The sequence below is a fragment of the Polistes fuscatus genome, unplaced genomic scaffold, assembly GCF_010416935.1.
Source record: "Polistes fuscatus isolate 324 unplaced genomic scaffold, CU_Pfus_HIC Scaffold12, whole genome shotgun sequence".
Taxonomy (NCBI): domain Eukaryota; kingdom Metazoa; phylum Arthropoda; class Insecta; order Hymenoptera; family Vespidae; genus Polistes; species Polistes fuscatus.
Window position 1 is genome coordinate 7,028,625 of NW_025113020.1, and position 11,751 is coordinate 7,040,375.

At 29.6% G+C, this 11,751-nt stretch overlaps 2 protein-coding genes and 1 long non-coding RNA gene across 5 annotated transcripts; 2 read left to right on the top strand and 1 right to left on the bottom strand.

The window, feature by feature from the left end:
- Positions 1–446: 446 nt before the first annotated feature.
- On the top strand, positions 447–3,301 carry LOC122513599 (ornithine aminotransferase, mitochondrial-like). 3 transcript variants are annotated; one of them, XM_043630016.1, is made up of 5 exons: positions 447–557; positions 1,023–1,131; positions 1,246–1,550; positions 2,009–2,339; positions 2,570–3,301. In XM_043630016.1, exons 2-5 carry the CDS (start codon positions 1,054–1,056, stop codon positions 3,161–3,163), a joined length of 1,308 nt encoding a protein of 435 aa, XP_043485951.1. In that variant the 5' UTR covers positions 447–557; positions 1,023–1,053; the 3' UTR covers positions 3,164–3,301. The 3 variants fall into 3 exon arrangements, with proteins under 3 accessions (XP_043485951.1, XP_043485950.1, XP_043485952.1); XM_043630015.1 differs by lacking the exon at positions 447–557 and adding an exon at positions 573–835; XM_043630017.1 differs by lacking the exon at positions 447–557 and adding an exon at positions 587–663.
- On the bottom strand, positions 2,164–6,785 carry LOC122513604. Its single transcript, XR_006302798.1, has 3 exons — positions 6,696–6,785; positions 6,529–6,603; positions 2,164–2,304 (listed from the first exon to the last, which is right to left on the bottom strand). It is a non-coding gene; the product is annotated as an uncharacterized LOC122513604 (long non-coding RNA).
- Positions 4,915–7,040, top strand: LOC122513600 (ornithine aminotransferase, mitochondrial-like). Its single transcript, XM_043630019.1, has 5 exons — positions 4,915–5,568; positions 5,677–5,981; positions 6,102–6,302; positions 6,366–6,591; positions 6,734–7,040. The coding sequence occupies exons 1-5, from the start codon at positions 5,187–5,189 to the stop codon at positions 6,895–6,897; spliced, it is 1,278 nt and encodes a 425-aa protein (XP_043485954.1). The 5' UTR covers positions 4,915–5,186; the 3' UTR covers positions 6,898–7,040.
- Positions 7,041–11,751: the final 4,711 nt, after the last annotated feature.

Sequence of the window (11,751 nt, forward strand, 5' to 3'; positions counted from 1 at the left end):
CATAAAATGTATTTATTGTAATTTATTTTCTATTCAGGCAGGAACAATATTTATTTATACATTAATTTCCACGATGGTTTTTCATGAATATACATATATATATATATATATATATATATATATATATATATATAATTTATAAAAAGTAAGTAAAATAATAATTAATTATATTATTAAATCATTGTGAATTCTTATTTAAATTCAAATTAAAACAAGCAAATAGCCACGTGCTCGTCTGATGTATTTTAAAATAAAAATCTACATCGAATTAACATCGTAATCAAAAAATTGATAAGATATCAGTTGAAAAAAATTACAAATATTAACATAGATACTCGATTGTTTATTTTTTATTCTTTATTTATGATAAATATATATTTATATATATATATATATGAAATGCTTATGAAATAATAATTGTTTACATTTAATATTTCAAATTGCAGGAAAGAGATGGAGAATTATAAATGAAAATAAACGAATACAATTATAAATCTACTTTTTTAACTATTATCTACGAAAACTCGAAGGAGATTTTCTTATCTACAATATGACGTGTAAGACGAGTGAACAAGTAGAGAAGTAACAGCAATCATTATAAAATACTAACACACAGTTCTGTTCTATCTCTTGAACGTGTACATCAAAGACATTTAAACGAATGTATTAAGAAGTATTTCATTTAATTTAATTCGATTGGAAGAAATTTTTTTAGTGCATCCTTCACGAGTGATCTTTTACAAATTACTTTCTATATCTTTTTTGAATAAAAGATATTTGAAGATATAAAATATATTCTTACAGAATTTAAATTGTATTGCTTCAGTAATTGAAAGTAATCGAAAACACTGTCTACTGTTATATAGTATATTTTTCTTTTTATTATTTATTTTATTTATTATTATTGACTTGCCCTAAAAGTCGAATGTTTTATATTTAATAATTTAATATCTTGAATTACAAATCAAATGTATTCATTGATGTATTCATTTTATAATATTTTGATTATTTTTAAATTGCAGTATTTCAATTTGATATTCAAACAATTCAATAATGAAATCTTTGATAAGAATGGCACATGGAAGTTTTCGCGTTTCTTTTGCATCCAATTTGTTAAAAATACGTAAACAAGTAAGTCACGCTACTTTCTTATGATAAAATATATACAAAAAATAAATGAACGAGATGCAGGAGAGTGGATGTAATTTTATTAATTATTTCTTTTTTAAATTTGTTTTTTTTTAGACAGTGCAATATCCAAAAAGTATTACATCCCAGCAAGTATTTGAACGGGAGTCAAAATATGGCGCACACAATTATCATCCTTTAACAGTAGCCCTTTGTAAAGGTGAAGGAGTTTACATGTGGGACGTCGAGGGAAAAAGATATTACGATTTTTTAAGCGCTTATTCGGCTGTTAATCAAGGCCATTGTCATCCAAGAATTTACAAGACAATGATAGAACAAGGAAAACTTTTAACGCTAGCTTCTAGAGCTTTTTACACAGACGTTTTAGGTGAATTCGAGGAATATATTACTAAATTGTTCGGGTACGTATTATTCATCGAATAGAAATCAACAATATGTGAAAATATTTCTTCAATCTTCTATAATCTCTATTTCTTTTTTGGGGATTTCAAATAATAAACGAATATTTCACAAAGTATTTCATTTCAATTGAAATATTTGGAATAACTTGCAGTTAAATTTGAATTAAAATAAATATACGTGCCCATAATTATGAAAGTGGTCTAAGTCAAAATTAAAAAAAAATAAGTTTATTAGTTATTTCACACCACATTATTTTAAACTAAATTAATTCAATGTAATTTTCACGATATTGTCAAAAATGAACTGTTAGATAGTGTTTGTTATTTCAATATTATATAGAATTCATTTAATGTTCAAATGTAATCCTTTAAATATCTCGAAACAAGAAATATATATGACTTAGACCACTTTCATAATTATAGGCACATATATGTTAATGAATTATAATTATTTACAGATATGACAAATGGTTGCCAATGAATACCGGAGTAGAGGGAGGAGAAATTGCATGTAAATTAGCACGAAGATGGGGATACACGGTCAAAAAGATACCACAATATCAAGGAAAAATTATTTTCGCTGAAGGTAATTTTTGGGGAAGAACAATGAGTGCAATATCTTCGAGTACTGATCCTAGTAGTTATAGTGGGTTTGGTCCATTCATGCCGGGTTTTGAGTTAGTACCATATGATAATTTGGTTGCTCTTGAAGAAGCACTTGCTGATCCAAACGTTTGTGCATTTATGGTTGAACCTATTCAGGGTGAAGCAGGTGTTGTAGTACCGCAGGTAAGAAATAAAATCAAAGTATTATTGTTAAAGATTACGATCAATTTTTAACATCAAATTCTGTTGTATTATTAATGAATGAAATGAATAGTATTGCAAGTTAGAAACAATCGGATTTGGATTCGACAAAACGTAGAAATGATTTTGTTATTGATACTGGAAAAATAATTGTAATAATAATTCGCTAAATCCTGATATATATCTTCATTTTTATGTATTTTATTTTCAAGAACGGTTACCTGAAAGGTGTTAGAGAACTTTGTACAAAATACAACGTTCTATGGATAGCAGACGAAGTTCAAACAGGCTTAGGAAGAACAGGGAAACGATTGGCTGTCGATCACGAGAATGTAAAACCTGATATATTAATTCTTGGAAAAGCATTATCAGGTGGATTTTATCCGGTATCGGGTATCTTATCAAACGATTCTATAATGTTGACCATAAAACCTGGAGAGCATGGTTCAACTTACGGTGGTAATCCTTTGGGTTGTAAAATAGCATTGGAAGCTTTGCAAGTACTCGAGGATGAAAAATTAGCGGAAAATGCTGAAAAACTTGGTCAAGTTTTGAGAAATGAACTTAATAAACTTCCTAAAGATATTGTCACGTTGGTCAGAGGCAAAGGATTGTTAAACGCTATTGTAATTAATAAAAAAATCGATGCTATGGAAATATGTATGAAATTAAAGGATGAGGGTCTTCTAGCTAAACCAACGCACGGTCATATCATTAGACTGGCACCACCTTTGGTTATCACTGAACCACAGATAAAAGAGTGTTCAGAAATTATTTCACGAACAATACTCAAGTACAAACAGTAATCTATCTTCTTCTTTATTTTTTGTTATTTTTTTAATAATAGGTCACACTTACTTTGGAACTATTTGTACAGACACTCATACAGACGCACACACTCACACTTATTGTATATGATTTGTAATATAGTTGGATGAAACGAACTATTTTCTTTAACATTTGAATTACTTATTTTCACTAAACATATATCCTGTTATCAGCACCTATCAAAAATATAACAGAGATAAATTTTCTACTCTCTCTCTTTTTCTTTCTCTCTGTTAAACAACGTTAACATTATCTCAATGTATTTCATCATAAGTGTCAACTTGATATTTACAAAATACTGATATAATTTAATAATTATGATTAATTGCAAACAAATTTATTTTCAAATGAAGAATAATTAAATTCACGTTTATACTTTCGCAACACTGTAATTGACTTTCCTATTATCTTTAGAAAGACGTATTAATCTTTTAAATGCTTATTATTATACTTTGGTTTATTAATAACTCGTAAGAGAGATAAGACAACTTATTATGAAATTGATAGCTTTGTATTCTTGTAAGATAATAAAAATATTGAAAAAATAAGAGAAAGAGAGAGAGTGAAGGGAGGAAGAAGGAAAAAGATTATTATATGTATATTTAGATACGTAGAAAGAAACTTTGTTAAGTAATTTCAAATTCATTGAGTACAAGAACAACACTGTATGTTTATATTAATAATTTTGTTTTCCTTATTTCTTTTTTTATATTTTTTAATAATTATTCAAATTATTTTACTACGACAAAAACACGTGGAATTGTTAAAGTATTTAAATGTACTTTACCTCGAGAATTACACCACTTAAACTTTACCTGCAATTTGAGGGAATGACTGATAAGAGATAAGGAAATGTTAAATATTTGATTGTATAAAGTCACAACAAGTTTATTATCATCTTGTTTGGTATCATATCTTTACTTTACATTATTAGTAAGATTTGTTTTTTCTTTTTGAAAATCTGAAATATATAGGATAGCTCTATAAAAATTCTTATTTATTTATTTGTTATATATAAACAAACGTTATTATTAATTATATAGAATTTTAAAAAGCAAATTAGATGCGTACAATAAATTGTATTATAAAAGTTTATTTAATCTTTTTTTAGAAAGAAATATTAATAGGGTGATCTTACAAATTTTCAATCATTTTTTTAACACCAGATTGTTACCAATGGAAAAAAGAATTTAACTATAATATGATGTACCTGAATTGTGTGACTTAATAAGATATTTAAAACAATTAATTGCAAAATGATAATTAAAAAGAAAATGAAGTTAAAATACTGTGTCGAACATTTATGCGTTATTTTTACGATATTTTATTAAAAAAAAAACAAATGATAATTTTTAATTATTATTTTGAACGGCTATATTCCATTTCATAATTGAGAATATAATTTGTATCTAATATATTTTTTATTTATTATTTTATTTAAATGATTGATGGGGAAAATTGAAGATATATAATAATGCAAGTCTTATTTGATGACATTGAAAGATTTAAAAACGTAAGATTATATTGTTTGGAGTTTACTTTAGACCACTGGCGCCTTTGTAAAACAAAGGTTCATTATCAGTTAGGCTTAAGTCTATTCTTTTTTATGTAAATAAGTATAGATCTATTTGTGATATGTTTATTATAAATCCCCTCTTTTCTTTTAAATTGCAAACAAGTATACAACAAAGTATAAAAACAAGTTATAAGTAAATAAGCTTCTTCTCCCCACCCCATAACGTTTCATCCATATAAATGATGGAACATTTAATGTATTTCGTTTAGAAAGCATCTCGCTGCATTTCTAGTTGATAACTTACAGATTCTTCACATTATTATTTTCATTATTAATGTATACCCCTATTTGATCTACAGTGAAGTGATTAATTAAGAAAATAATTTCATTATTGTACCAGTTATTTAATTATTCATTTGTACGTAACACTGAAATACAAAACGTAAAGAACAAAATAAATAAATATAAATCAACAAATATAAAATATGCAATCTCTAAGACAAAGGATTTTTACTATGGTAACGAAGAAGAGATACGATCAAGAGAGAAGGTTTTTAAGTAGCAAAGAAATAATTGAACGTGACAATAAATACGCTGCAAGACATTTTAAGCCACTTCCCGTTGTACTCACCAAAGGCGAGGGTGTTTATCTATGGGACAACGATGGGAAACGTTATCTCGACTTTTTAGCCGGTTTCTCGACAGTCAATCAAGGACACTGTCATCCACGTCTAGTCAAAGTTATGAATGAACAAGCTGCAAAATTAACTCATACTTCGAGAGCTTTTTATACAGAGCCGCATGGAGAATTAGGAGAATATTTAACAAAATTAATTGGCTATGATAGATTCATACCGATGAATACAGGTAACAATAACTCCCGATTGTTCTAATAATATTCAATTAAATTAGATGATTTTTGAAGTGTCTATATGTAATGTAGAATTTGGATAAATTGTATATAAATATTTATAGGAGTTGAAGGTGGTGATACGGCTATTAAACTTGCAAGACGATGGGGATACAGAGTAAAAAAAGTCCCAAATCAAAAAGGAACAATTGTCTTTGCGAAAGGTAATTTTTGGGGCCGATCATTAGCAGCATTATCGGCATCAACTGACCCCAATTGTTTCAATGATTTTGGACCCTACATGCCACTCTTTGACAAAGTACCGTACAACGATTTAACAGCACTCGAAAACAAATTCAAAGAGGATCCAAACGTTGTTGGTTTCATGATGGAACCAATTCAAGGAGAAGCTGGTGTCGTTATACCCCATGTATGTTAACGTTATTGTTCCTATTTTCAAAACATTATCCCTAATCGATTTTGAATAACTTGGTAATGAAATACTCTGACAAGATTTATTCTGGAATATTTGAACATTTGTCTTCTACAGGATGGATACTTAAAAGGTGTTAGAGACTTGTGTACGAAATACAATGTTTTGTGGATCGCTGATGAAGTACAAACCGGACTTTGCAGAACTGGGAAACGTATGGCGGTAGATCACGAAAATCAAAAACCAGATATTATGATTCTAGGAAAAGCACTTTCTGGTGGGATGTATCCAGTTTCTGGTGTCCTGGCAAACGACGAGGTAAATTTATAAAACAATGAAATGTACGATAATGAATTAGTATAAATAATAATATTGTTATAGATAATGATGTGCTTCGAAGCTGGTTGTCACGGTAGCACTTTTGGCGGTAGTCCTTTAGGTAACAAAGTAGCATTGGAAGCGGTCAAAATTTTGGAAGAAGAAAATCTCGCAGAGAATGCTAAAAAATTAGGCGAAGTATTGAAAAATGAATTGAGTAAATTACCGAAAGATATTGCCGTGGAATTCAGAGGACGTGGCTTGTTAGCTGGTCTTCTTATCAATAAAGGTATTCCCTTATCTTTTAATATCAAAAAAATCATATATGAAAATTATGAGAAACAGTGAAGTAAAATACTCTGTTAAAGTTAACTAGTCGACATTTAAACATACCATCTTAAATAACCCATTATTTATGTGTTTGTTCATAGACATGGCGGAGGGTTGGGATATTTGTTTGAAATTACGTGACGCAGGTTTATTAACAAGACCTGCGCATGGCCAGATAATAAGAATATCACCACCATTGACCATTACACCTGGTCAACTTGAAGAAGGTTTACATATTCTTACAACAACGCTACAAAATTTTTAATAGAGACTGTTTAATTAAAGAGAGAAAAGTTTAAATACTGAAGAAGAAAATGAAAACGAGGAGTGCATCTGAATTAAATTCAAGTAAAATCGATGATTTTTTTGAACTGTCGCGATATAATAATAATAAAATGAAATAGAAGTTACACGAAGTCTATCATTAAACAGTTACCGTATGTAAGAGCAGTACTTTACTAGCTAAATGTTTTGAAATTATCAGCCGTATATAAAGAAAGTTCGTATGTTTTACGTAAAGATTCCTTAATGATTAAATTATAATTTTTATAAAAAATATATTCTAAATACTTAAACTTTAACAATTCACTTAAATTTAAATGACTATGAAGACGATTATTATCGCTAGGGCGATATCGGTAATAGTAGTACTCTATCTTTATCTTATCGACTGTCGGAAGTTGTAGTTTTGTACTTTTTTAAAATCGACCGTCGGTAATAGTAGATTCCTATTTTGAAAATACCGGCCGCTGTTAATGGCAGTTTCTACTTTAATAATAATGACCATCAGTAACCTAAATATACAATATTACCAGCATTAAAAAGTTGGCATAGAACCACAACAGCTGAAAAAAATAATAAGTGCATTTAACTGCTATCTATTTGCTAATTCAAAATCCATAATTGCTAACTTTTTTAATTATTATATAATAATAGTATATGACACATACTTTAATGGTACATATAGTATAGTTATATTGTAATATAGAATTTTATATAATTATATTTAATTTTTAATATATAAACATGTGTGTGCCTTCAGAAATGCATTTAAATATATATTTTAAAATGATGCAATTTAAGACAATCAAATAAAAAAGAATCCAAAAGGTTTGATGATAAATCCAACGATGATCACCTGTAACAAAAAGAAGACTATATTAATCATAGAATCAAGAGATACAATAGCCTGACATATAAGTGGTCCAATTCGCAGATGCACTTTTCAATTGAATCCTTTATTTACTTTTTATCAAATCTCTAATTACCGTTGCAATAAAATTAAATTTAAACGCGTGATTTTACATTTATATAAAATAAATAAAAATAATAAAAAAAATAAAAAAATAAAAATAATAAAATATGAATACTAAGTTACTAAAAAAAAATAATATCTATTATATTAATTATTATGAAAGAAATACTTTTAAACTGCATTATATAGAAAAGAAAACTTGCAAATTTAATAAAATACGATCAAAGTGAAAAATTTTAAAGACGAAACAAGAAAAGAGAAATTACTGTAATATTTACCGAACGTTATTTAAGCTTCAAAATTTAATAATACAAAAATTGTAATATTTTTGACTCTAACTAAACACATATGCATCTTTTGGACGATATGGCACACAGATTTGATGTGCCAAGGAGATGGAATGGTCCATCATCTCCAATTACAACTACAAATTAATGACGAGCAAGAATGTAATATAATAAAATATAAAATATGACTAGAAAGCTATTCTCGAAAAGTTCTAACTTGTCGTTGAACCTTTGAAAATAACTCAATAGTCTATGTAGTTGCCCTCTTCAGCCACAATTAAGTGGGGGCCTCTTCGGCAATTAGCCTCTTCGGCATTTAGCCTCTTCTTTCTTCAACCCTGAAAACTGCATTGGACATTTTCAACGTGCAAGAAAGATAAGATATCTCATATCTTTTTTTGCAAATTAACTTTTATTTCGTTATGATTCTAATATGGGATTATGAAAAAATTAATTTATATTTAATGTTAATTATATTCAAGCTCGTATAATTATGGATGAACTTAGAGTTCATTGCATAATATTACACGAGCACATTTAATCAAACGTCCAAGCAGATAATTACAATCGATGACCTAATAACACGTCGCACTTTTAATATCAAATAACAAAATTCAATTGAAATTTAATAATGCAACAAATGTAATTCATTTTCTTGCAATATTTTCATTTCATTCATTTGTTATATTGAACTATATCAAATATTTTTCATTATAAGAGAAAATCACTATTGTGCGAAGTGCTAATCTTAAAACTAAGTATCAAATTCATCAAAGTATTTGCGAGTTTGTTCGAGACTATCTCGTTCGAGATAGAATCGATATAGAACTGAATCTTTCAAATCGTTGCAAATCCCTTTGATTCATGATACATAAAGAAGATTACAGAACAGTCACAAAATAAATTTACAAAGCAAGCATATTAGAATAAATAAAAAAAAATTTTTGTAACAGTTCTGTATAAACCAGGCGGCGGAATTTCCACTCCGGAGTGGAAACAAACCTCGTGCCTTTCCTGGGTCCTACCTACTTAAAATTAAAGTTATCACATTCGCTCAAAGAGGTATGCTACCTGCCTGCCAATTACCCATATTTAAAAAGAGCAAATACACATACGTACCCACCCACCCACTCCACGATTCTCTCACATACCACCAGGGTGCAAAAGCCTAAACTAGAGAGCATGCCCCGGGGCACCTCCGACACCCTAGTTCAACCACGTTTTCTAAACTTATATTCTAAAGGTATACGTACTGATTGCTGTAATCGGCTACCAAGGCTAGTAATCATTGCATAAAAAACTACAACAAAAATACAAGTATACACTAGTATATATGCATACTAGTAATATACGAGTATATCAAAGTTTCCACAAATAAATGCGGTAACTCTACTATGCAAAACGATTGTTAAAAAAAAAAAAAGTTCGTATCGTACACGTGACTCTACAAGTTATTTTTATTCAATAACTTTAAAAATAATAAGCGCGGTATTACGTGTCGCGAAACGATGTACAATGCACACACCTAAACGCACACACAGGTGCAACGTACACCGTGCAATCACTAGCACAATGACAGCCGCCAATAGGGGGAAAAACTTAAAACTAAACCTATATTGTTTCTCACCTATACGAGTAGCACCTGGGCACGGCATAGATGAGAACGCAGAAAGTATAGGGGGGAGAAACGGGAGATTAGTATATTAGAAGCTGAAAATCCTGATCTAAAAAATATGATTAAAAACACATATACATAAGACATAAATACATTTTTATAGAAATTTATCTAAGCGGCTAAGGACTCTACAATTTATTTGATAAATATTAACTTTTAATATCTTTTAATATCTTTTAATATATTTTAATATATTTAAAAACCTCGGACGACTCCTTTCATTAAGTTGGCTGTTCTAATAAAAGAACTGGGCTTTGAGCCACCACTTAACTGCTAGAATCTATCCGTCGCGAATGAGTTTGTTTTCTTGCTCATTTAATTGTAATATCGAAGTATCGATATATCGAAATTAATCGCGATTAGATAAACTAAGTACGGAGCAATGCATGTAAGACATTTATTACATGCTTTTCTGGACGAAAACGAGTAAATTAATGCTCGGTTTCGCCACTACTAACCACGAACAAAACACGTAATAAAAAAGAAAGTGCATTAATTGATTGCACTGTTAATTAAATGAATTTAATCGATGAGACAAGAAAACCTATCCTGAACTAATATAAAATATACAATACAATATACAATATAATATACAATTTTCATGAGTAACTCCTAGAAAGGAATTACTCATGTGCTCGTCACTAATTTATTTAAATAATTACAACCAGTAACTCGTGCCGATTAGGACCTTTCATCCTCGACATGATTGAGCACCGGAGGGACTTTAAATTTTAACTCACGGCATAAGAAGTTCTACGATGGCTCCAAAACACTCCTACTTCGCAGCAAGTATTGTAGAATGCGAGTATCGAAGATCCATCGAAGATCCATCGAAGATCCATCGAAGATCCATCGAAGATCCATCGAAGATCCATCGAAGATCCATCGAAGATCCACGAAGATCCATCGAAGATCCATCGAAGATCCATCGAAGATCCATCGAAGATCCATCGAAGATCCATCGAAGAATTCATTCCACATCTTTGATAAGGTAGAAAGTCCGTCGTCATATCTGTAAAATAAAATAGAACAAAACGATAAGTTATTTGCAATATAATCCAAAATCATATAAATAAAATCGAATAAAATGTAAATAAAAATAGATACTTACAATGCATTCCAATGGGATGAAATTCAATTGCACCATGGCGATGCACCTCGCGTGAATCTAAAAACGCGGTATAAACGAAAATAAGAAACTATAGATGAGTTTCTTATCGCGAAACCGAAATTTTATTATACGTCGAACAACACTGATTCTAATTCGCGTTGATTTTAATTTACTATACGCCCGATCACTGATTCTACACAACTAATTCAAAGACTGCTTTGCACACAGTCAATGCAAGTAGAAAAATCTTCATTGATGCACTGATTCTAATACGCGAACAGTCTGTGCGACTGTTTAAAGATAAAAATACAACTTTACTCGAACAAACTCTAATGCAATTACTGCCTTGGTCGCAGTTAATTTAATATATATATTTCAAAAATGTTCGCGAACGCGACGGAATTGAAATTAACGAACGAACGTGCTTCTAATCCGTGATTTTAATTATATTTAACGATACAACACTCCCGTATATTGCTTCGCGCACGATAGCAATGCACGAACACTTGCAACACTTCACAAACACAATTCACAAACACTTCCAACACTGATATATTCCCATGATGATCTGAAACAGAAATAAAAACAAAATTATAAATATCATTGTTGTAAGTAAAAAAATTATTATAATTATTGAGAAAGTGTTTAAAATAAAAATTGACTTACGTTTATTCTTCATTGATGAATGCACGATGGGTATCCTACCCTTAGGATGACGATGAGCACACGTTTAAACCGAATAAAAGAAACTTACGGAGTTTCTTAACCGAGCAAACGAAACTTTAACATGC

Excerpts from the sequence above, each read along its gene's own strand:
- LOC122513600 (XM_043630019.1), top strand. The coding sequence starts at position 5,187 with ATGCAATCTCTAAGACAAAGGATTTTTACTATGGTAACGAAGAAGAGA. Across the intron at positions 5,569-5,676 it reads ATTCATACCGATGAATACAG|GAGTTGAAGGTGGTGATACG; the intron begins GTAACAATAACT and ends AAATATTTATAG. Across the intron at positions 5,982-6,101 it reads CTGGTGTCGTTATACCCCAT|GATGGATACTTAAAAGGTGT; the intron begins GTATGTTAACGT and ends TGTCTTCTACAG.
- LOC122513599 (XM_043630016.1), top strand. The coding sequence starts at position 1,054 with ATGAAATCTTTGATAAGAATGGCACATGGAAGTTTTCGCGTTTCTTTT. Across the intron at positions 1,551-2,008 it reads TATATTACTAAATTGTTCGG|ATATGACAAATGGTTGCCAA; the intron begins GTACGTATTATT and ends AATTATTTACAG. Across the intron at positions 2,340-2,569 it reads CAGGTGTTGTAGTACCGCAG|AACGGTTACCTGAAAGGTGT; the intron begins GTAAGAAATAAA and ends TTTATTTTCAAG.